Source organism: Citrus clementina, unplaced genomic scaffold (assembly GCF_000493195.1).
Source record: "Citrus clementina cultivar Clemenules unplaced genomic scaffold, Citrus_clementina_v1.0 scaffold_6, whole genome shotgun sequence".
Taxonomy (NCBI): domain Eukaryota; kingdom Viridiplantae; phylum Streptophyta; class Magnoliopsida; order Sapindales; family Rutaceae; genus Citrus; species Citrus x clementina.
Genome location: NW_006262139.1, coordinates 17,728,798 through 17,752,316, shown reverse-complemented (window position 1 = coordinate 17,752,316; position 23,519 = coordinate 17,728,798). Strand labels below are relative to the sequence as shown.

At 36.8% G+C, this 23,519-nt stretch overlaps 6 protein-coding genes across 9 annotated transcripts; 5 read left to right on the top strand and 1 right to left on the bottom strand.

The window, feature by feature from the left end:
- Nucleotides 1-206: 206 nt before the first annotated feature.
- LOC18037946 (thioredoxin H-type) lies at nucleotides 207-2,964 on the top strand. Of its 2 annotated transcripts, XM_006429557.2 has the most exons (6): nucleotides 207-399; nucleotides 689-768; nucleotides 1,053-1,127; nucleotides 1,354-1,476; nucleotides 2,149-2,271; nucleotides 2,575-2,964. In XM_006429557.2, exons 3-6 carry the CDS (start codon nucleotides 1,107-1,109, stop codon nucleotides 2,725-2,727), a joined length of 420 nt encoding a protein of 139 aa, XP_006429620.1. In that variant the 5' UTR covers nucleotides 207-399; nucleotides 689-768; nucleotides 1,053-1,106; the 3' UTR covers nucleotides 2,728-2,964. The 2 variants fall into 2 exon arrangements, with proteins under 2 accessions (XP_006429620.1, XP_006429621.1); XM_006429558.2 differs by lacking the exon at nucleotides 689-768.
- A 1,548-nt stretch (nucleotides 2,965-4,512) lies between these two features.
- LOC18039840 (receptor-like protein kinase FERONIA) lies at nucleotides 4,513-7,825 on the bottom strand. The gene is made up of 2 exons (XM_006429554.2): nucleotides 7,667-7,825; nucleotides 4,513-7,567 (listed from the first exon to the last, which is right to left on the bottom strand). Exon 2 carries the CDS (start codon nucleotides 7,312-7,314, stop codon nucleotides 4,627-4,629), a length of 2,688 nt encoding a protein of 895 aa, XP_006429617.1. The 5' UTR covers nucleotides 7,315-7,567; nucleotides 7,667-7,825; the 3' UTR covers nucleotides 4,513-4,626.
- A 5,095-nt stretch (nucleotides 7,826-12,920) lies between these two features.
- Nucleotides 12,921-14,058, top strand: LOC18039839 (eukaryotic translation initiation factor 2 subunit beta; the record flags this gene model as incomplete). Its single annotated transcript, XM_024182603.1, is given in 6 exon segments — nucleotides 12,921-12,962; nucleotides 13,193-13,297; nucleotides 13,299-13,372; nucleotides 13,537-13,682; nucleotides 13,805-13,889; nucleotides 13,980-14,058. Coding segments are annotated over 6 exon segments (531 nt in total), but the record flags the coding sequence as incomplete, so codon positions are not given.
- An 838-nt stretch (nucleotides 14,059-14,896) lies between these two features.
- On the top strand, nucleotides 14,897-17,308 carry LOC18038435 (mannan endo-1,4-beta-mannosidase 6). Of its 3 annotated transcripts, XM_024181481.1 has the most exons (7): nucleotides 14,927-14,965; nucleotides 15,183-15,275; nucleotides 15,371-15,650; nucleotides 15,846-16,040; nucleotides 16,210-16,332; nucleotides 16,478-16,689; nucleotides 16,772-17,308. In XM_024181481.1, the coding sequence occupies exons 1-7, from the start codon at nucleotides 14,928-14,930 to the stop codon at nucleotides 17,202-17,204; spliced, it is 1,374 nt and encodes a 457-aa protein (XP_024037249.1). In that variant the 5' UTR covers nucleotide 14,927; the 3' UTR covers nucleotides 17,205-17,308. The 3 variants fall into 3 exon arrangements, with proteins under 3 accessions (XP_024037250.1, XP_024037249.1, XP_006429615.1); XM_024181482.1 differs by lacking the exon at nucleotides 15,183-15,275 and having other exon boundaries at nucleotides 14,897-14,965; XM_006429552.2 differs by lacking the exon at nucleotides 14,927-14,965 and having other exon boundaries at nucleotides 15,042-15,275.
- Nucleotides 17,309-18,883: 1,575 nt separating this feature from the next.
- On the top strand, nucleotides 18,884-19,478 carry LOC18038434 (F-box/LRR-repeat protein At3g59190). The gene is made up of 2 exons (XM_024182602.1): nucleotides 18,884-19,172; nucleotides 19,342-19,478. Exons 1-2 carry the CDS (start codon nucleotides 18,884-18,886, stop codon nucleotides 19,476-19,478), a joined length of 426 nt encoding a protein of 141 aa, XP_024038370.1.
- Nucleotides 19,479-20,603: 1,125 nt separating this feature from the next.
- Nucleotides 20,604-22,771, top strand: LOC18038694 (putative FBD-associated F-box protein At3g50710). The gene is made up of 4 exons (XM_006429549.2): nucleotides 20,604-20,727; nucleotides 20,861-22,016; nucleotides 22,230-22,379; nucleotides 22,457-22,771. Exons 2-4 carry the CDS (start codon nucleotides 20,862-20,864, stop codon nucleotides 22,712-22,714), a joined length of 1,563 nt encoding a protein of 520 aa, XP_006429612.2. The 5' UTR covers nucleotides 20,604-20,727; nucleotide 20,861; the 3' UTR covers nucleotides 22,715-22,771.
- The last annotated feature ends 748 nt before the right edge of the window (nucleotides 22,772-23,519 follow it).

The following is a 23,519-nucleotide window of genomic DNA, read 5'->3' as shown; positions in this document are numbered from 1 at the left end:
TTAAACTTGACCATAACGCCCCCGATGCCCGCTCACCTATAAATGGCTATAAAGCCTACAATCACATACAACTAAATAAGAAGGGTATTCAAGTAAATACGATCCTTGCTCTGACAGAGGTCTGGGTAGCAGTCAAAGTAATCATTTAACCGACATGGTGAGGTTAATAACGTAATTACAGCTTGGTACCCGAATTTAGAAACAAACAAAACACAAATACATTCACACTGAAAAAAACGATGTTCACGTTGTTTGGTAACTGTGATTTATTCCCTTAATCATCTTTTAATTCCATAATAACGAGACGTTTATTTTTAATCGCAGATAGATACTCTCCCATCTTTATTATATACCTGTGTATCCTTCTCAATTCTGTGAACGTCGGCGTTTTGTTGTCTGGTAAGGTTTTGAAAATTTGAATCTTTCTATTCTGATTTCCAATTTAAGTTAATCTCGAATTTCTTTGCTCCTTTAATCGATGATATTGTTTAGGTTTACGGTAAATTCATTTAAATTTTCGTTCCTATGTTTTGTTTCGGTTTTAAAGATTTCATTTTTTAATTGAATTTTTTATTTTTTTGGCCTGATCAATGCCAATTAAGTGCTAAGATTGAGCTAATCTTCTAAAGCAATGGAGTTTGATAGATTTGTGTTATTTGTTGTTGCTTATAATTCATTTTGTTAATAGGAAATTATTACCTGCTTTTTGTTCGAAAGAAGCTGGAAATTTGATGCCTTAAATGCTAACGCCTGGAAAGCAATATTTTTGTAAGGACCTTTTTTATTAGAATAATCTGAACTAGCAATAGAGATGCAAAAATTATATTTCTAAATTTGCTGAATATCTTCTGTAATTATGGCTACTGACGCCTGTTTTACTCTGCTCTATTTGGACAAGATCATTAGTTCTGAATTTATTTACTTAAATAGGACTTTGAAGAGAAAGGATTTGATGGCTTCATTTGTGTTATTGTTTTCAACTAGAATGAACAGTTAAAAGAGAGTTTATATGCAATTCCAGATATGTCACATTGATAGTCTTCAACTTTCAGGTTATCCGTCTGTTAACTGTTAGCTTTCAGGAATTTGGCCTTCAAAGCTTCAATATGGGAACATGTTTGTCCAAGGTAATTACTTTTAGCCTGGAGTCTGCGGAATTTTTCTGTTTCTTGGCGCATGAAATTCTGTTTTTTCTCTTATGGCTTAATCTTAGTAAATGGATGAAAATCTTTGAAAGCTATGAAATCGACGACCATATATGCGAATATTTGTTGTTTTGGCCGTTTTAGTGAAGCAACTATATAAGACTTGTCCGTTTTCATCCTAACTGTGCAATGTTCATGATGTTTGTAGCGTCAACATGATGAGGAGGATGGTGAACATCCTGTTGAGTTTGCCGGTGGGAATGTGAGTCTTGTTACCACCAAAGATATATGGGACCAAAAGATGTCAGAAGCTAGTAGGGAAGGGAAGATAGTAAGTTATCTGTTACCTTATTTTCAGGCCAGAGAAAGAGCATTTAGCATATGCTGTCTGGGATTTTGATGATCATGTTGAATGGCCTGCTTTGGTTTGTTTTGACCAGAATGTTTTATGTTTTGTTGAGTATTCAAATCCTATAATGTGCCAACAAATCTGGCCTCTATAAATCACAAGAATGAAGCATTAAGGCGTAGGCTTCTTTGATATTTTGAGGTTGGCACCCTTGCTCAAAATTTCACATTTGAGAATCAAAGATTTACAGCAAATATAAGTCCTTATTTAAAAATGTCAAATGTCATGTTTGACGTTTGCATCACAGAATAGCCGGTATCAACTATGAAGCTGGGAATAATCGCTAATATCTTCAATGAATGAATTTAGGTCAAGTATAATGAGTTCTGTTCTAAAATTCTTTTAATATTGCATTTTGTGGATTCACGAAAAGAAAGTTGAGTACATTATGCTTCATCACTGTTGCCTTTTATGTTTTCCTTATCTGAATAGATTGCTTCTTGGTGTCGCTAGATATTTGCTAGAATTTTTTTCCACCTCTTACAGACAGAATACTCAATCCTGGCTTGTAGTTATAGTTCAATTAAGACTGATTAGTGAAGTTTAATTTGACTTATCTGATGAGTCTTCTTTCATAAATATATGATTGAACAGGTGATTGCGAACTTCAGCGCAACATGGTGTGGTCCTTGTAGAATGATTGCACCATTCTTCAGCGAGCTATCTGAGAAATACCCTTCGTTAATGTTCCTTTTGGTCGATGTTGATGAACTAGTTGTAAGTAATATACTATTTTTTTGAACTTTGAAGAAACCTGACTTAGAAATTTTAACAATTGATCTTGGAATGCCTTTACTGATGCCAACGGACTGCACTCATAAGTCATAAGCAATTTTCCTAAGAACATTCACAAGATAGGAAATCAAGAAGTAACAATCCAGGCAAATTTATTGTGCAAATCATTCTATACGCTGATGTTATTGGGTTTGTATGGTAAAATCTGCTGAACTTCTATAGTGATGAGATTTGTCCGGGTGAAATAGCAATTATTGGAAGCATGGCTTCTTGTGTGTGATGCAGGAGTTCAGCACTTCATGGGATATCAAAGCCACTCCAACTTTCTTCTTTCTTAAAGATGGGCAGCAAGTTGACAAGCTAGTTGGAGCAAACAAGCCAGAGCTACAGAAGAAGGTAGCAGCGGCTGTAGACTCAGTTGTCCCAAGTCAAAAATGATGATTACAATGGTCGTCCAATCTGTGTTAGCATTGTCACCAATCTGTGTATGTTTCTGTGCTAGTAGTTAGATAAGATTGCTTGATTGCAAGATTTTTTTTTTTTTTTTGGTTGTATATTTATGCATTACTTTCTGTAGAAATGGCTGCTTATGTGATTTGTGATTCAATCCAACCCTGTTCATGAAACAATGAAATGGAAATATGAGAATATATGCACCGTTACTGTTTTTTTTTTTTTTTTTTCCTTAGAAATGAATAACATCTTTTAGTCACCACTCTTGTGTCGTCAATAGACCTCAAAGTCTACTTTTTTCTGACTTCCATACCCATCACTTACAATTTGTACTTGAATTCCTTTTGTATCAGCATGTTCCGTAAATTTAATAGCTTTGTTCGTTGCTTTGAGAAAAGAAACCCGATTTTTAATTGGCCAGTTATAAATTCGGCGAGAATATTGGGGTGTCCACAAGGACCTGCAATTCTTGTAATAGCAATGTTTATTTTTCGATTCACATAATTAAATTCTTTTTGTATACTCATCTGTAGTTCTTCAATTCTTTGCGGCCTATTTTCTAATAATAATGTTGGAACCTTATATAGATTATAACATTAGATCAATTCTTTTTTTTTGAATCTTTATCCGTGCAATTCGCTCGGCATCGGAGGATATTCTCATATATTTGCTTACAAAATTTGACAGAAAAAGACATTAATGCATACAGCTTCCTACGCATTGTTGACTCTTTCCTCCTCCTTTCGGTCTGGCTGGAACCACTAAAGGAAAGAAAGTGGGTGGATGTACTGTTATTCCTTATCTGTGCGGTTGTTTCTGCTTTAAATGTTACAAGTGGCGGTGCCTTTTCTAAAGAATTTGCCTGGACCAAATTAAGTTATTTTCCATTTTTTTTCTCTCCATGTTTATGCCAGATTTGCTTCTGTTGGAAAGAGTTTTCACTCATTGAATCATAGCTGTGAATTGGTACAAGTTCACATGCGGTTCATTACAAGTTATTTATTTATTTTTTTTTTGTGACCTTTTATTTGGCAGTTGCGAAATGAAATTATCATAAAACGAGTGGTCTCACTTTCCTAATTTAAACGTTGTGTCCAGAATCAAGTACCTTACGTGCCAACATTAAAGTCAAATCAAACTAACAATATAAAATCTTGGTGAAAATCAAAAAAGCAGAATAAAAAATTAGTATTATATATTTCAAGGACCTTGCTCTGTCACAAAGGTCAATTATTCAAGAAAAGATATAGCCGCGTATAAAGAGGACCCCAAGCCATCTCTCCACTAGCCCCTTCCCACGTTTGCCAACTTATCTGAGAATACCCTGCCCCCCCAATTCTTTTTAATTTTTATATTTCTAGTAATCTTATTAAAATGGGAAATAAATAGAAAGGATACTGAATGTGGTCGTTGCCTTGCATAATGGCCTTTCTATAAGATCCACTAACAAGGCCCCCACTCACATGTAATCAGCCGAATTTTATGGCAGAGGGCACATAGGTTTTATTATACACTCCTACTGTTGATTCTTTTCAGATTTGAGATTTGAGTCATCAAACGGTTGTCCTATCACAATCACAACCGGCTATATGAAACTAAGCGTGCTATGAAAAATATATAGACAATATATATAAATAACAAAATACAAATTGTGACATGATACTCGTTGAAATGAAGTGAAAACAAATTGCTTTTACACTCTTTCATTTAATTTTAGATACTAGATACAAATTGTGACATGATCAAAACATGTGAAGGGGGGGGGGGGGGGGGGGAAAGAGAGAAAAATGATTATTGGTAAATAAATGAATAAGCCAAAGTAAACTGACAAGTTGATAAGCAATCCAGTTGCATTACCGGATTCTGGCAAGGACGCTTGTGATTCTATCGCCCTTTGGGGTTCATGATCTGTGAGAATACTGCACTTGGTGTTAACCCATCTGAGTCTTCACTTGCTAAGCTCCGGCCACCTATGCTCATGCTCATTCCAGTGCTCCTCGAATCTGTGATGTTGCCATTAAAACCTGAACATGCGTTGGGATCTTTCTTACCTTTACAGTCGACATCAAATGCTCCTTCCTCAATGTCCATTCCTCCACCAAGAACTTTGCCACTTTCCTCTGCACTCTCTTGTAGCTGCAAAGCGAACTCTAGGTTCCACAGCACATCGCCCATTGATGGCCTCTCAATACCTTGATCAGATACACACTTCATTGCTGTCTCGGCAAACTTTTTGAAGCATTCAGGTGCAATCTTTCCCTTGAGATAAGGGTCCATAATCTGTTCGAGTATTCCTTTCTTGTGACAATGAGCAGCCCACTCAGCCAAGCTCACTTGCTCCTTGGGCAAAGTTGGGTTTAAGGCTGGTCGGGCACACAGGATTTCGAAGAGCACGACACCAAAAGAATAAACATCAGACTTCTCTGTTAGTTGCTGACGCCTGAAGTACTCTGGGTCCAAATAGCCAAAACTACCCTTCACAACAGTGCTGACATGAGTGTGATCCAACGTAGGACCTGTTTTTGACAAACCAAAATCAGAAACCTTTGCCACCCACTTCTCGTCCAAAAGAATATTGGTAGTCTTAACATCTCTGTGGATAATCGTGTGTTTGGCACCAGTGTGGAGATAGTGCAAACCTCGAGCAGCCCCAATACATATCTCAAGCCTTTGCTTCCATGGCAGAGGGGGCTTTTGAGTTTTGTAAAGATGCTCCCTCAGTGTTCCATAAGCCATGTAATCATATACAAGTATCATTTCACAGTTCTCTTCACAGTAACCAATCAATGAAACAAGGTGTCGGTGTCGAAGTTTTGAGAGCATTTCAATCTCAGTCTGGAACTCATGCACACCTTGCTCAGAGAGTGGGTTCCCACGCTTGATAGCAACTTTAGTTGTTGCACCATCGATTTCTCCACGGTACACTTTGCCAAAGCCTCCAACCCCAAGAAGTAGAGCTTCATCAAAGTTGTTAGTGGCAGCTTTTATCTCAGCAAATGAGAAGTGGCGGCAAAGATTTGAAGGAAGGGAAGATGCATAACTTCCTGTAGTGTTTGTCTTGGCTGATCCAGCAGAGTGTGAATTTCCATAGAGTGAAAGAGGAAGCCAACCAGATTGCGCATCACTTGAGCTCGGATCCTTCCCTTGTCTGCGGCAACGAGATGCAGCAAAAACACAAAAGCCAACGACAAGGGCTAGAGCAATTCCTCCACCAACACCCCCACCAATTATTGCTTTCTGCTTTGAATTACCCGAGGAACTCGATGGTAGAGCCAAAGATGGATCAACTACATCCTGTTTAGGAGCAGGGATAGGATTTGGCCCAGCAAGATTACTATTTGGATCACTTAATTTGAATATCTCAACTCCATTTAAGATTGCATCATAATACTGTGTCTTTGAAGCCACATTTGGATGTAGCCCAAGCCATAGATCCTTCTGAGGTCCATTACCTGGAACAAAAACCGCAAAATCCTGATATAATGGAATTCCATTACCATTTGTCAACCCAGCCACATCAAATGCAGGAAAAGCAGTTTGATTGTTGAGCAAAATGTCAAAGACTCTCTGATTAATTTTGGTTATCTCTGGAAGAACCTCACAGAAATGAAGCCTAACCAGATAAGAGAATCCTGAGTCAACACTGAAAACCCAAGACAACTCGTAATTTAAGTTGATTTGAGGATTTGGCCCCATTTGTCGGGCGGTGGCGTAGACATCAACAGGTGCAACATAGGAAGGAATGTTACTCGGGTACCTAACCGTCATATTTGGACCAATTGTCACCGGCACCCCCAACGCTGCTCCAAAAATGTATGGCTGGTCGTCATACCAAGACCTAAACAGACCTGTATCTCCTGAAGGGGAGATATCTTTTCCACCCACATTCAACCGATAAACATTCTCAAGAGCAGTAGTGTTATCAATGGAGATAGGAGAACTTTGACCCACAATCATCAAATCTCCATCAGTATTTTTATAAATATCAGGCATTGACATCACCTCAATCCCATTCACAAACGCATACGCATTTGAAACATTCATAGGACTAAACGTGATATTCAAAGTTTCCCCATCGACAGGAATCGCATACTCCTTAATAACATAAGCATAATTCAAAGCTTCTGCAGTTTGAGCAACACTAAAGTTCTTAAGAAGAGTAAAAGGCCCGGTACTCACCGAAAAGAGAGCATCGGTTGCATTAAGCCGATTGTATGAATTCGGATAGAAATAAAGCCGCACAAACTTACGACCAGCAACAACAGGGAAACTGTAGGTAAACTCAGAACGGAAAACCCTAGCGGTCATGTAAGGAATTGTCGGTGTAGAAGGGTCTTGAGTGGCAGCTTTGGAGGTTGTGGAATCCTTAGTTGATAACAAAAACTTTGACCCGATATCAGGAGTCCAACTCCGTTTATCGTCATCACTGAGTATTGAGGATTCACCACAATTTAAGAGAATTTGTTCACTGGGTATGTAATCAGCAGCTAAGGTGACATGAATAGCAGAAGCTAAGGAAAGAAAGATGAAGAGGGTAGCAAGAAATTGCTTATTTAAGTTCTTCATGGACATAAAAAGCTGATTTTTTTTCTTTTTAACAAATCAGCTTAGTTGACAGGAATTTTAAACTAGGAAAGATTTATATGAGCAGAAGAATTCAATCAGGACACTGAAAAAGACAAATGAACAAGCAAGATCTGACTCTGTAAATTCAAGATCAGAACTTTTTTTTTTTTAATGAGTTATGAGCTCAAAGGACAAACTTTTCAGCTAAACAAATTATGAATCCAAGCAGGAATTCTTCAGATCCAAAGACTTTGAGAAGCTGAAACAGAGAAAAAAAGAAAAATACTTGAGAAATGGGAACATTTCAAGTCCGAAAGAAAGCTGTGGGTACTAAAGGGGGCAGTTAAGCGAACGTTACCTTAGCATGAAGCGGACTAACTCACTGAGTCGAATCGGACAGAACACGAGTTAAGAGCTTCCGTGGAGGGGCAGAGGGACAGAGACAGAGAGAGAAAGAAAGAGAGAGAGAGAGAGAGAGAGAGAGAAAGAAACGGAGGTTTGAAAGAACCGAGAAGCTGGAATCGAGCTGTGTCCGAATTTTATACTGGCAGTGGGTTGTTACTGCTGCTTATTTAACCGATAATAACAATTGTATCCCTGAACTCTAAATATTCCCCAAAGGAAGCCAAACTTAAAAATTTAAATGCTTTATGGTCGAAATTAATTAAAGTTAGCTTAATACAAAATGTAATTTTATCACTCTACTATTATATATATGTAACCTGCTCAAAATCTTGAAAATTTGGATTACACTCATTTTATTATATTTAATCTGACGGTAGGGACTTCATGGAAAAAAAAAACCCGTATGCACTCATTCGATATTATACTAAAATAAAAGGGGCTGGATGTTTATTGCAATTTTGCACAATATTTTAACTCGTCGATTAGGTCAGTAATTTGCAATCGTTTTAAAAAAATGAAATTTTAATCAATAAAAGACAACCTGAAGGGTGGAACTGTTGAAATTGCTGGAAGGACCTTGGCAACTTTGGTCTATTACGGGATTTGCCACTGGGTAGTGGGTATGACGAAAGTGGGTTATGATAGGGTGACAGATCATCACTCTTAACGAGCTGTGAGTTATCAGGAGTGGATGTACAATACAATATAATAATAAGCGCGTTTAGGGGAAGCGCCTACGCGGTTTGTGATCATTTGCGGAAGTGCTCGTTGACTGTCATTTTGGTGGCGTTTGATTTAATGTGGCGGGGTTGGCCCACCGATTCAAAACAAGGAATCTGTAGGTCCAGATTGCGTGTGGGTCGCTTTAATCTTGCGGGGCCAGAACAGGACAGGAGGACGGTGGTTACGGTGGTTTAAATGCTTTGAAGGCGCGTTTTATGAAGGGTGGGTTAAAAAATCTATAAATATTTCCAAATTCGTAAACCTAATGTGGAATTCACACTGCACTTTGTGAGAATCAAACTCCTTACCCCACCCCAAGCCATCCACGACGTCAATTTTTGGAGACTTTTAAGAGAGAGAAAATGTCCATCAGTGGAATCGAAAAAATTGAATGACCGTCTTTTTTTTTTGTTACAACTTTAAAATAATAAATTATTTCGTTTATGTTCGTCAATTAGTAAAAACTGGTGATGTATCCATCTTCCATCAAGTGAGCGATGAAATTCACAAAATGAATTTATTATACTATCTTCATTGAGTCTATTCAATGAATGACACATGGCCTCTCATATTATTTATCATATTCAAAAAAATAAAGAATTTGTCACTTTTTTTCTCGTTAGGGTTGTTTAATTATTAGGTCAGGCTCCGGCTTGACCAAATCCGAGCCCGACCCAATCACACCAACAAAGGCCCAAGGCTAAAATCAGTTTCACATTATGGCCCAACTCGATCGGGTCAAGGTCATGCTCAGGCTTTGTTCGAGCCCAACCAATTTTTTTAATTCAACTCCCCTAATTAAATAATAAAATCACAAGCGATGCTGGTGATAGAGTGCGGCTGTAGTGTGTTGGTGGCGTGAGTCACGGCTGCGCTCAAATTGGTCGCAAGTTGGTGGCGTGAGTGTGGCAGTGATTGCTTCTCTTGCGTTAGGGTTTAGAATGGGAAATGTGTGTGTTCGTGTGTGATCGTGTGACGTGAGTGTGTGTGTTTTGTGTTTGTGTGTGCGCAAACAACGTGTGCGTGTGAAATTTTTTTGTTAACAAATCAGATCAGGCCATATAAAGCTCGAACCCTGACCCAAATATAATTGGGTTTTTATTTTTAAGCTCGAAACCGAATTCTGATCATTAAATTTCGAGACAAATCAATCAAGTTAAAATTCGGATCAAACTTTTTTGCCATCCTAGTTTCTCGTTTTGAGGAGCACTACAATTTTTTTTTTTGAATTACATGAGATTAATGCTCAGATTACAACTCATATTATATGAGATTTACAATTGATATTTACAATCAGACAATTATTGAGCCTAATTTATATTAATTCTTATATAACATTTTCCAAATTTTATCCTCTCTAATATTCAAGGAGTATCTACTCCACTCACATTTTGAACGGAAAAAGACTGTCTTCACTTAATAATTAAAAAAATAAATAAATCCCTATATGCATCGTGGGGACTCGAACCGCTGCGTTCACAATTGTGAGTGCGGGATCCTATCTACTGGGCCAAGGCCCAGTTGGTTAGGGGCACTATAAGTTTTTAATTGTCAGAAATGTAACGAAAAGCTATAAAAAAATGAAAAAAACTGACAAGTGTCGCGCAAGACCAATTTCCAAACGCTGCTCAGTTTCAGGGGTAAGCTTACGATACATTTTATGTAAGAAACATAACTGATATGACTATTTAATTGATGTAAGTGCAACATGTGTTAATTTGGGGGGGGGGTAATAAAAACTTGTTGAAACCGGATGGAAACCAGTTGCAAAATGGGTCAATGGTAAAGTCAATCCCATGCGTTTATCATTACAGCCGGTTGAAGGTAAGGCGGTAATCACTGAAAATTTTGAAAAGAAAGGAAAAATTGGAAAGAGAAAAAAATTTACGCGACTTTTGAAAGAGGATTATTGAAGAAGCAACAGCTCGCTGCTGCAACTAAATATGCGAAAATTTCATATAGCTTTATATTTGATTGTATTGAACAAAGGCTGAAAATCGAGGGGGAAAAAAAATGGTTTCAGAGTTCTATCCGTTACTAGTACATGGAAAAATGACGGGGAGCTGCAGTTTCACAGGTTAGAGAGTGTTTGAAAAATTTATAATATATTTCGTTATTTTTTTCCGTTGGAATAATGAACTTGTAATATCAGCGATTAATTTATCCTGCTTGAAAGTCTTAAATGGACCATATTCATCAAGTGTTCGATGAAATGTCTGAATAGCGTTAGCCTAGAAATATTTGGCTAAAATTGATGAATATATTTGGTTAATATGATGAATATATGTGAGGTTTGTATGCTGGTGATTGATTCTTCTGCTGAGTATTTGTAGTTTGGTTTATTTATTAATATAAATGAGGGTTGTATGCCGCTGCTAGCTTCTGTTGCTGTGCATCTGTACTTTGGTTTGTTTAGTATCTCTGTTTTGAGTTGTTATTCAGAGCCAACAAGGGCATATATTTGGTTAATATGATGAATATATGTGAGGTTTGTATGCTGGTGATTGATTCTTCTGCTGCTGCTGGATTATTATGCTCAGTATTTGTAGTTTGGTTTATTTATTAATATAAATGAGGGTTGTATGCCGCTGCTAGCTTCTGTTGCTGTGCATCTGTACTTTGGTTTGTTTAGTATCTCTGTTTTGAGTTGTTTTTCAGAGCCACCATGAATCATGTTACGTTGTAGTTCTCTAAGAATGAAGGAAAGAAGCTAAATTACCTTCTTAATTTCATTTTTCCATAACAATATTTTTTCTTCTTTTGGGTTCTGTAAAATTAATAATTTTCTCCTTTCCTTTTATTATGTTCTCTCTGTTTTAGCAGAGTACGATGAATATATAGGAGTTATATAGAATATATTCTATTCTGTACAATATTTTCCTTTTATTCGCGGTGCCATTCTTTGTAATTGTATTTGTACAGTTCGTACAATTCAATGCAATGCCTGCAATATCTGTAATTCAAAACTAGAATATATTAATTAGTTAACAAATTGAAACCTTGATGTCCTTGCTAAATTAAGGGAAAAGTTTAAATTTTGACTTTGTTATTAGCATTTACAGAAATGGAGCTTCAGAATATTTTGTTTATTTAGATTAGGGATGCAATAAGAAGCAAGAGTGGGTGCGGTGCTGACAGAGCGCCAATAATCTTTCGATACTTTAGTTAGTTTTGCTCCGAAGTTACATGATCCATCACCATTTATGACACCTAAGAATGAAATAAGAGGTGCATCTTGGAACAAATGCAAAATTGGAGAAGGTGAGAAAAAAACTCCAACAATGACGTTGGCCATTGCATATTTCGTGAAATTTTTTTGTTATTATCTTGGTTGATATGTAATTTGACGGAACTTTTGGTTAATGTCAAATGTAGATGTGTCAGTGTAACAATTAGGAAGTTTGTGGGTTGCATCCCAGCCTCAGGAGTCAAAGTTGGCAACTATTTATTCAAAGAGAAAAAAAATTGCAGAACTGGATGCACAGAATGGAAGAAGGCAGCATGGGAAATGATGTTTTTATGTTTATGTGTGTATATTGTAGCACTTGTATATGTATATAAAGCTTTGTTATGTTTTACCCGATATGTAAATAAAACATGGAGCTTCTTATGTTATGTCTGTTAATTTAAGCAATTTTTTTGGTTAATTAGAAGTGTTATAAAACTATAAATGTATGTGTTAGTGTAACTTGAAATTTATCAACAAAATATATATATATTGTAATAGTTTTTAGGTGCGATTCGATTGAATTAAGGAGTAGATGCTTTAATAATTATTTCAAATGTTATATAAGTATGAAATGCGAAAATAAGACTTAAAAATATTATACTTCCTTTAATATCTTCTTGGACTACACTGTGTAATTCGTAATTTCTGCCACATTCCAGCGCCTGTAGCTTCGATTTTATGGGGCTGCAATTTTTTTGGTTTCCCTAATTTTTGATAGGAAAAAATGAAATAGGAATTTGGTTATCTCATTTGCTGCTTCTGTTGCTTTCCACTTTCAAAACCTAATTACTGTACTTTCTGTCTTCAATTTTCTGGATTTTCCAGCGACCACTCATCACTTATCATTTCCATCTAAAATTGTCTTTTCCGACTAATCCCTTAGCTTGCTTTTTTCGACAACCGTTTTAGCAAGTATCCATTCTTTTGTTTTTAAAAATGAATTTCCAACCACTACCTAAACCTAATTTTAGGTTATGTTTCACCACACCCGTTGGATCTGCAAATTAAGGAATCCAACTTCTCGGAATGTTACTTACATAAAATGTAAGTTAAGCCCATTATGGGGCCCATTCTTCATGTGCTTAAACAACATATCTGACGGTAGTGCTTATTGTCTATTGTAAAGTTATTAATCTTGGGTAAAGGAATATAGCTCAGAATCCTTAAAACCTTACGACAGATCAATTAAGATGATATTTATGTCATCTTCTGGAGTGATGTAGGCAAGGAAGGAGGGGGAGAGACAGTCTTGTGATATCCTTGGGAAGGATCTGACTGAGACTATAATTTTGAAGAGGTAAATATTTCGTGTTCTTGCAGTCTGAGGATTCATTCAATAATTCAATACATATGGTTTTGTTGTATTCTCCATGTGTTGAGTAAACTTTAATAGGTGTTTATATCGTGACTTATCATATACCTATTTTTCATTTCTTAAATGTTATATGCCCTGCATTGTTGTGAGTGAGATTTTACTGCAATGAATTGTGCTCTTGTATATTGTCTATGCCTATTGTGAAAGTGCAGCTTCTAAATAGATTGTTCAGTAGTCTTTTTGAGAATAACCCCAAGCTTTCCAGAGATAAGCAAAGGACTGCCATGAGCCCCGCCCTCCCCAAAAAAAAAATAAAAATCCCAAGTTCTTAGAGAGGGCACAAGGAAGACTGCTTTTGTGAATTTCATGGATCTCTGCATAACATATGATGAGTTTGGAAGTGTTTATTATACGTTCTTTCCTCAGAAATCAGTTGTTCTCTAATTTTCATATCTTATTGGAAGTGTTTACTTAATATGTTTCTTATCATCAACTGCCACCTCCATTGATAATTTGTTATTTCTCTTCATATTGTAAATATTTAATTCATTTTCAGGATGCACAGGCAGCCAGAGAATGTGGTGACATTTTTACTATCTGAAATGGAGACAAGTGGATCTCTTGATGTACAGCAGCATTTGGTTGTGAAGGGTAGATTTGCTTCTAAATACATTGAAGGGATTCTACGTAGATAACAAGTAAGTTCGTGTATTTAACTTTTTGACATATTATAGCAGTAGTTGATCTGCAACCATGTTAGTGGCACCCCTTTCTGTTAATGCCTATTTTTCTGATGATTCACTATTCTATGTTAGTGGTTGCAGATAAATTTGTCATATGTGGTTGCTGCAAAAGTCCAGATACTATACTTACAAATGGGAATCATCTCTTCTTTCTCATATGTGAGCAGGTATTAATAATATCGGTACCGTATTTATTTATTACTACTAGTTCAAACTCATATTAACAATACATAAGTTTGATTCTTGTTTTTTTGTTGTGTGGGTCTGGCCAATTTGTAGTTCCTATCAAGGCTGGTTTTGTTGCGAGGTTTGGGCGTCGAAATACAGGGGCATGAACCATATCTACAGCTCTTTTCCTTCGTGGCTTGTATAGAGCTATATTGTTCAAATTCTGTGTTTTTGTGACAGAATCTTCATTTTGGCCCTGGGCTTCATGGTTTGTTTTATAGAGTTTTATCTTGCTAGCCTAGATTGTATCTTAGATTAGCCAGGTTTCATGGCTTAAGCTGCTTTTGTTTAGTATCTCCAATACTACAGAAGATTATCAAGATTGCTTGACGCACCTGTTGCCACATAGGAATTGATAAAAATTTGTTACAACCTTCCTCAAACCTACGAGCAGTGACACTACACTCCTATGATTCTATACATCGAACTAAATAGCGCCATCTTTTTCAATAGAATAAACGTAAATCTAAGCAATAGCTCAGCATAGAAACATTTCAATAGCAATTGGTGTAATATATATCACATGAAGAGTTTACTGAAATTCATTGAAAAAAAAAAATCACTTAAAATAACTCCGATCGCATGCCATACCTGGGTAAAATCAATCACCGGCAGAACCGACACGAAGTCTCAATCCAGCTTCCACTGAAACTTTTTTACGTATCTTTCTCGTTCCAGCTTCAATTTACCTTCTTTCTGTCTCAGGTAACGATTGATTCCGAAATGGGTTAATCATATATGTGAAAAGGAACAGTTTCCTTTTAGCCTATTATAGAATCGATCATGTTTCTCCAAGAAGAAAGATCGTGACATCCGAACGATAACAGATGTTTTGTCTTTTGGGTCCCATCGTTTATTCTTGGAAGTGAATTGAGTAAGTTCGCGACTTAGCTTAGAGTGTGTGTCACAATCTTTATTACACCAAACTTCCGTATCTCTCTATACCTATCTGTATCTGCAAGAGAAAGTGAAGATAATGGCCGAGGAAAGAAGGGAATTTCCTTCGCTTCAAAGGTAAAGTGTTTATCTTCTCTTCTATACTCTTCTTGTATATCACAATTTGGTTCCTTAGAAACAAGAACCATTTGATGGGAACATATAAATATGTGGTCCTTGGAAGTTCGAAAAATGCGGCTTAGTTGTTTAATACCATGGATTATCACAAGATAACACTTGGGTCTAAGTCCTTTTTCTCATTGGTTATCTTCACGATTTTGATTGAAAACTCAAGTTGGACAGTCTTTGGAGTCAATGGTGATTGGGGATTTGAGTCAACAGTGGAGGAAATAGAGAATCATTTGTCACATGCTAGCACACATCATGGGTAATCTCATTGGAGATCATTATATTTGCCATATGCTGTGGTGATCATATTTTCTATGTGGTTGTAAGGTTGAGTTATTTTGTTCCAATGTGCAGGATTTATGACTTGCAAGTTAGGGAAGATGATGACTGGCAAATGGTGCAGAAGCAAGGGAACCAATTTGTGGTTAATGACCAGCCCTTCTATGTTAATGGGTTCAATACTTACTGGTTGATGGTATTTGCTGCGGATCAATCTACAAGAGGAAAAGTCAGTGAGCTTTTTCACCAAGCTTCTTCAGCTGGTCTAACAGTTTGTAGAACTTGGGCATTTAACGATGGCCAGTGGCGAGCCCTTCAGACATCTCCATCGGTTTATGATGAAGAAGTTTTTAAGGTACTCTTGCTTCTCAATTCTCATGCTTCCAAGTTTATTCCTTTCCGCTAAACGTTATGGGAGAAAAAGTAGTCTTTTCCCAAAGTTGATTCTGCATTCTTTAGGCAATTTTTCTTCTTGTTATGAATTCTCTCCATTTCTATAAAGCAAGACTTTAGATGCTCTTTATTTTCATCATTGCTTCTCAAATTCCAGGCCCTGGATTTTGTGATAAGTGAAGCAAAGAAGTATAAGATCAGGCTCATACTGTCAATAACGAACAACTGGGATGCATACGGTGGCAAGGCACAATATGTTAAATGGGGAAAAGCTGCTGGCCTTAATTTGACTTCAGACGATGAGTTTTTCTCTCATACAACTCTCAAGAGCTACTACAAGGCCCATGTCAAGGTAACCATCTTTTATATGTTGCAGTAGAAATTGAACTTGGCAATTGAGATTGTCTGTTTGTCAACTATATATATAGGCCACTAGAATTCCACAAAAATTGCCATTGATGTCAAAAATATATTAGTTGCAAAACTAAGTGTGTTAATCTCTTTGATATTTTGGAATGTAGACTGTGCTCAATAGAGTCAACACTTTCACAAACCTAACTTACAAGAATGACCCCACAATTTTTGCTTGGGAGCTGATGAATGAGCCTCGATGCACCTCAGATCCTTCTGGTGATACTCTGCAGGTATTTTTCTTCTCTTTCTTTCAATGATGGCGTAATATTTTATGTTTGCTGTATATGCATATCTAGTTATCTACATATCCTATTGTGGTAGTTGGTAGCAAATCACTTTCATATTCTGAAGTAGTTGAATAACTTTCTTTCACAGTCATGGATACAAGAAATGGCAGTTTATGTGAAAAGCATTGATGCAAAGCACTTGGTGGAGATTGGATTGGAAGGATTTTATGGGCCCTCAGCCCCTGACAGAGCTAAATTCAATCCAAATTCGTACGCTACACAAGTTGGAACTGATTTTATAAGGAACCATCAGACTCTTGGTGTTGACTTTGCTTCAGTTCATATTTATGCTGATTCTTGGTAAAGTATTTATACTGCCCTGGGAATTTTGATTATATGATTATGAGAACTTCTGTTAGACTGATTAATTTTATTGATGAAGGATTTCACAAACTATTTCTGATGCCCATCTTCAATTCACCAAATCATGGATGGAAGCACACATAGAGGATGCTGAGAAATATCTCAGAATGCCAGTTCTATTTACTGAGTTCGGCGTATCTGCAAAAGACACCGGTTATAACACATCATTCCGAGACACACTGATTAGCTCAGTATACAAAACTCTCTTGAACTCAACGAAGAAAGGAGGCAGCGGAGCCGGCAGCCTCTTGTGGCAGCTCTTCCCTGATGGAACAGACTACATGAATGATGGGTATGCAATTGTTCTTTCGAAATCTCCTTCAACTTCAAACATCATTTCCCTTCATTCCACAAGAATCGCAACCTTCAACTCCTTGTGTTCTACAAAATGTAAATGGGGTTGCAAGAAGAAAACTCCTCTGGAGGAATTCCTTTACCACGATGATCTGTAAATTTACACATGAATCTTATCATGGATGTTAAAACAATGCTATTGAGAAATGAAGTATGTGCCAAAAATCTTTTCGTGGTTTGGTTATTTATGCCATTTGCTGTCTTTGCTGTTATAGTTTTTAAACTCTTGTCAAATTTATTTAGTAACAAAAATAGATTTAACAGCAGTATTTAGATGTCATCACTCTCCCAGTTTGATACTATGGAAGCATTGCAATTACTTATTGGTAAAGAAATTGTACTGACCACTGAGTTCTTGACTATGCCTTGCTCTGCTATGCAAACTTTCTTCTCAAGACTTGGAAGGATGCTTTGCGGAATCAGTCTTGTTGCCGCATGTGCCTTTACGTGTAGTTACATAAAAAAATCATAAGAGAATGTGTCCTGTCAATTTCAGAATCAAGCTTGGATTGGATATGTGGAATTATTTGTTGTTGTAGTTATTGTTTCTAAATATTTTTCTAATGTAAAAAGAATACTTCCATTGACCGCCAGATATTTGACAGAGATTCACGTTCTACTTTCTCGAAGGTTTCAATAGTTACACATATTAATTATGATCACTCAAAAACACATATTAAAATTTATTGATAATGCATTTGGACCTACTGCAAATTTATAATTTACTAATAAATTCATCATGATCTACTTGACAAATCATAGTATCATATCCAAAATTGAACAAAGTCATGATCTCATCGAATTGTTTTGCACCTGCAAAATACTTGAAGTTCTCAAACTAAAATGGGGTTTTGTTTTCAAGATTCCTGCCTCTAGAGTATGTTTTCCAAGTCTCAAGTATCTTCATGTTGACACATATTGACCCAGTTACAGCTGCTTTACTGAAAGGCTCTTTACCATTTGCCCTATGCTTGAAGATTTATCTACAAACGTTCATTTGGGTGATCATACTAAGCCATTTAACCTTAACATTCCATCCCCTGCTTTGAAGAGATTAACCTTATTAGAAAAAGAGTTCCATGCAAATTACGAGTATCAAGTTATGACTGGGGCTCCAAATCTTGAACGCCTGACTACCAATGGCAGGACCTTGGTTTAATAATTATGATTTGGGAATTGTTTTTCCAGAAATTATTAATGCTTGAAAGAGGCTCTAAAGCCTGTCACGTTGAGTTCCTTTAAGCCATTGGTACAACATGAAGATTGAATGTTAAATAAGTATACTGTATATTTTTGAATTTATAAATCAAACAAATCCTCATTTTTATAAAAATTTAACTAAATATTAGAAACTTTCTCTGGATTATGGAGACTGACATTAGACTTTTGACTTTGGTCCTGGGCAAATGAATTAAAGCAATCATTAATTCGACATATAGATGGAAATACAGAAAACGGTGCGTTTTGTGTCGCCTTTAATAAATAGGTAATCTACTTATTGACATTCGTAAATAGTTTCTTTAAGCAAGGAAATTTTGCAAGCTGCAGCTGCAGCTCTATTTTCTTCTACAGTAAAGCTAAAAAGTGCCTTTGCTTCTCCTATTGGGAGTGTCGTGTTTATATTTTTCGCCTAATCAGGTTCATTCATCAGTTCACTTCGACCCGTAATCTTTTATAAACTTTGTGTTTGAATTGATTGAAGTAGAAGAGGATGCCATTTTCATTTATTCATTTCACCAGCTTCCTCGGCGATCAAACAGAGACGTCCAGCACATTCATGGAGTTAAACACTAAGAGGAAGTCCAAGCAAGATAGCGAAGATGGGATCAGTCATTTATCTGATCCAATTCCTTGTCACATTCTTTCATTCTTGCCTACAAAACATGCCGTTGCAACTTGCATTCTCTCTTCAAGATGGAAGTTTGTTTGTGCTTCACTTTCTAATCTTTGCTTCCGCAACCAGCTACGCGAGGCGCCTGCTATTAACAATCATATTGTTAAAGATAGTTCTCACAGTTCTGACAATTTTGTAGACAGGTTCAGCTTGACTGCTCTTAATCCCACTCGTGCTGTTCCTGTTGAGTTCACCAACAATTCCTTCTACCCTTAGGTTTGTGAGAATTTTGTGAACAGGGTATCTCGTCCGACTAACTCGGCAACCCTTTGCAAGTTTTCTCTCCATTGTTTCAAGCTCAATGATTTATCTATTTTGAAATTCTGGGTTTCCTTTTGCAGTTATGCGTAATGTTCGCGAGATTGAAATTCATGTTGACAATCACAGTCTCTTTTATCCTGAGCATTACGGTTACGATCTTCTTGAGTTGCCTGAGGATATCCACTCTTCCACAACACTTGAGGTTCTTGTTCATTAGTCACATTTTGTACCAATATTTCTTGGGGTTTCCCAAGTTTGAAAAATCTCCATGTTGAAATGTATAATCCCCCTCGTAACTTGACCGAGAGGCTCTTTTCTTCTTGCCATCTGCTTGAGGAGTTTTCGGTAGTGGGACTTGTGAGTGATGTTGGTGTGGTGAAAAGCTTTAACTTTTGGTCTCCTTCTCTGAAGAAGTTAGGCTTATATAAGGTTGGAGAAATCAAATTCAGTTATGAGGAAATCTTTCCTACATTTCCCAACTTGACCCATTTAGAAGTGGAGATTAAAGGAACTACATGGAGACTGCTTCTTGCCATCCTCAAAAGTTCGCCTAATTTAGAAGTTTTGATTATTCAAAATCAGAAGGTAAGAATTTGGTCAACTTTAAATTAAACCTAATTTCTTGCTTATGATATTTGCTTTCTTTGAAATCAGGTACGTGGTTTCGAATTTGTCTTTAAAGAGCCCATGCCCCTTTGTCTGTTGTTTCATGCCAAGACGTCAAGAAAATTGAAATGAGGAATTTTGAAGGTTACAAACATCGTCAATTCGAAGTAGTCAAGTACTCCTAAAAGAATAGCGTTAGTTTGGAAAAAAATGATTAGGTCTCCAAATCTGAATCCGATTTCTTGACATGTTTGTCAGAATCAAATAAACAAGTTGGTGATTGCTCTTACATTTTGATGGTTTTACCTAGAATAAGCATAGTACCTTGCATCATGGGAATCAAAATTCTCTGTTTGCAATGGCTTCTATAATATCATTCCACCAACTCAATGCTTAAAATATGTTGTCTTGATAGAATCATTGAGAGCGATCCAGTTCTTTAAACAAAGCATCCAATGCCACCAAAGAAACCCTTTTGTTTAAGCTCCTCTTCGGGTGGTAAATATATATTTATATGCGATGCTTATGGTTGGTATTTACTTTATTTTAATTTTACCAATTATATTATGAATCTTTTAGATTTTGTCACGTGTTACCATAATTCAAACACATTCTCCAAGCAAGCTAGGGTGATGACAACTTGAAAGGGAATATTCTCAATTCGACATACGTAGACGTTGAATTTATAACACCAAACGCTGCTTTTTGTCCAGACGTTAATAATAATAATCAAAAGTCAAACCGCTGGCGATCGAACTAAGGTTCCTCCTTCTACAACAAAGTGATCGTCGTTTGCTTGCTTGGCAGTGATCTTGATTTGCGAATTGGGAGCATCGTGTTTATCTCGTTCATCTAATCAGGTTCTTTCATCTTTTAACTTTGTCTCTCCCTTATCTATTTGTCTTACACTTGGGCTTGATTTCAAGTAGAGCAGGTGATACTATATATATATTGTTTTTACTTCAAAAAATGAAAATGAAAAGTGATCAACAGAATGTCGAGCTGGAGCACATTCATGATGATGGAAGAATCAGAGTCAGACTCACACAGCAGACAGCCCGAATTACTTGAAGTGGGCAAGCATGATAGCGAAGATAGGATCAGTCGTTTGCCTGATCCAATTCTTTGTCACATTCTTTCATTTTTACCCGCAAAACATGCCGTGGCTACTCGCATTCTCTCTTCAAGATGGAACCTTGTTTGGACCTGGCTTTCTAATCTTTGCTTCGACGACGAGTTTTGCGAAAGGCCAGCTATTGATGATGCTTTGACTAAGGATACTGCTCAAAGGTTTGATAAGTTTGTACACAGGTTAAGCTTGCGTGCTCTTGATCCCCTTTTCGGACTTACTAATACTTTTGCTGGCATGAATGCCTATCCTCGTATTGGATTTGAGGATTTTGTGAATTGGGTACTTGATCGTACTAACTCGGCAACCCTTGCCAAGTTCTCCCTCCAATGTTCGAATCTCACCGATTTATCTCTTTTAAAATTCTGGGTTTCTTCTGCAATTATGCGTAATGTTCGTGAGATTGAAATTTATCTTGAGAGTCACGGTCTGCATACTCTCTTTTATTTTTTTGAGCGTCAAGATCCTGTTGAGTTGCCTGAGAGCCTCTGCACTTCCACAACACTTGAGGTTCTTGTACTTTACTCAGATTTCGTTATCAACATTCCTCCCTCTGGATTGTGTTTCCCATGTTTGAAATTCCTTCACATTGAAATGTATTGTCTCCCTAACAACTTGACTGAGAGGCTCTTTTCTGCTTGCCCCGTGCTTGAGGAATTGTCCATAGTGGGACTTCTGGTTAATGCTGATGTGGTGACTAACTTTAATATTTCATCTCCTACTCTGAAGAAGTTAGGCATAAGGTTTGACATCGGAGATCAGGGAAGTTCTTACAATGAGCACAAAATTTTGATTAGGGCTCCAAATCTTGAACGCTTCCATATTATAGATCATGCTTTGGTATCCTATATGGTGCATGAATTACATTCCCTAACTGAAGCTTTTATTGATGTTTCCTATTTTGAGTGGCCATCGCCTTCCTATGTGGAGCGGCCATTGCCTCAGGCTAAACGTGTGTTAGAGCTTCTTGAAGGAGTCAATGAAATAAAGTTTATGTCCTTGTCCGTAGAAACTATGTTTGTAAGTTCTTTCTCAACCCAATGATTGATGCTTTGAAGCTTCTTATGCTTAATTTTTTTTTTTTTTTATCTTTAATTTGCTGCACAATCACCTTGTACTGACATTTTTTTAAAACTAGGATAATATAATTATTCTCTAGGAAATTCAGTTAGCTGGAGTTTTGTTTGTAATTTATTGTTTTCTGAATTATTATTATTTTTCTCTCTATGAAAGGCTCTTGATTTGGCTTATGAGGATTTCTTTCCAACATTCCCCAACTTGACATATTTGGAAGTGCATACTCGAGGAACTTCACGGAAGCTGCTTCTTGCCATCCTCAATAGTTTGCCAAATTTAGAAGTTCTTCTCATTCACAGTCTTGCGGTGAGAATGTGATGAACTTTTTTAAATTAAATGGTACTCAATTTCTTGTTTATAATATTTGTTTTCTTCGAAATCAGGTGCATGATTCCGGGTTTATCTTTGAAGAGCCTGTACCTCGTTGTCTGCTGTTTCATGTCAAGAAAATTGAAATGAGGAGTTTTGGAGGATCCGAGCATGAATTTCAATTGGCCAAGTACTTCTTAAAGAATATTGTTAGTTTGGAAAAATTGATTGTTAAATCTTGGGCACGGACTTGGCAGGAAAAGCTTAAGCAGTGTCAGGAGTTATTGATGTTTGAAAGAGCTTCCAAGTTTTGTCAAGTTGAATTCCACTGAAATTTTCCTCTAAATGGTTCCTATCATGCTGTTGATGTACATGAATTTGATTTCCCCCCCCCCCCCCCCCCCCCCCATTTTTCATCCTTGTAACTATAAATAAATGTTTGTCATCTTCTTTCGAGGTGATGTTTGTAAGCTTTGGTGTCAAGTTTGTTTTAAGGTCCTTCTTTTGCTCTGCATATGTTACTTCTGACTTCTTTGGTTGGATGTGAAACATAAAATAAAATAGTTTGTTATGTTTGCAATGACAATCGGAGTGAGGGGTTTTTCTTCAAATAAATCACTGAATATATCCACAATTTATTAGATATATGGAAGGAAAGATCAACTGTTTTGTAATTATCAAGACCCTCTGTTTTTAACCATTGCCTCTTGAAATAGGTTTTCCAGCTGATGCGTATAGTGCAGCTTTCAAAAGCGACGTTAATATTTTATACTCGCTTTCCTACTTCTCTATCCTCTGACACCTGCATATTATCTGCTACTTTACTTGTTGTCAAGATCTATGTTCTTATCTGTTGTTTTAGCTATGATTGTTTCTACCTACAGTGATTTGTTACCTAAAAAGAATGCCTCCAGAAACACAGATAACCTGAAAGTCATTATTTAAATGTTAAAGAGAAAGTACGCTCGTAATTTAGCTGAAATTTCAACTAAGGATTCCAACTATTCTGTAGAGGTCCTCTATAGCATACTGAGTGACCTTATAAGAATCTGAGCCAGGTTGTTAAATTGCAGCCCTCCATGCTTTAGAGTCGTATTGCAATCCTGTTTGTAGAGTTGCCGGATAGCATTTGCACTT

Excerpts from the sequence above, each read along its gene's own strand:
- LOC18039840 (XM_006429554.2), bottom strand. The coding sequence starts at position 7,314 with ATGTCCATGAAGAACTTAAATAAGCAATTTCTTGCTACCCTCTTCATC.
- LOC18037946 (XM_006429558.2), top strand. The coding sequence starts at position 1,107 with ATGGGAACATGTTTGTCCAAG. Across the intron at positions 1,477-2,148 it reads CTAGTAGGGAAGGGAAGATA|GTGATTGCGAACTTCAGCGC; the intron begins GTAAGTTATCTG and ends ATGATTGAACAG. Across the intron at positions 2,272-2,574 it reads TCGATGTTGATGAACTAGTT|GAGTTCAGCACTTCATGGGA; the intron begins GTAAGTAATATA and ends TGTGTGATGCAG.
- LOC18038694 (XM_006429549.2), top strand. The coding sequence starts at position 20,862 with ATGTCGAGCTGGAGCACATTCATGATGATGGAAGAATCAGAGTCAGAC. Across the intron at positions 22,017-22,229 it reads TGTCCGTAGAAACTATGTTT|GCTCTTGATTTGGCTTATGA; the intron begins GTAAGTTCTTTC and ends TCTCTATGAAAG. Across the intron at positions 22,380-22,456 it reads TTCTCATTCACAGTCTTGCG|GTGCATGATTCCGGGTTTAT; the intron begins GTGAGAATGTGA and ends CTTCGAAATCAG.
- LOC18038435 (XM_006429552.2), top strand. The coding sequence starts at position 15,103 with ATGGATTATCACAAGATAACACTTGGGTCTAAGTCCTTTTTCTCATTG. Across the intron at positions 16,041-16,209 it reads ACTACAAGGCCCATGTCAAG|ACTGTGCTCAATAGAGTCAA; the intron begins GTAACCATCTTT and ends TTTGGAATGTAG. Across the intron at positions 16,333-16,477 it reads CTTCTGGTGATACTCTGCAG|TCATGGATACAAGAAATGGC; the intron begins GTATTTTTCTTC and ends TTTCTTTCACAG.
- LOC18038434 (XM_024182602.1), top strand. The coding sequence starts at position 18,884 with ATGGAGTTAAACACTAAGAGGAAGTCCAAGCAAGATAGCGAAGATGGG. Across the intron at positions 19,173-19,341 it reads GACTGCTCTTAATCCCACTC|TTATGCGTAATGTTCGCGAG; the intron begins GTGCTGTTCCTG and ends TTCCTTTTGCAG.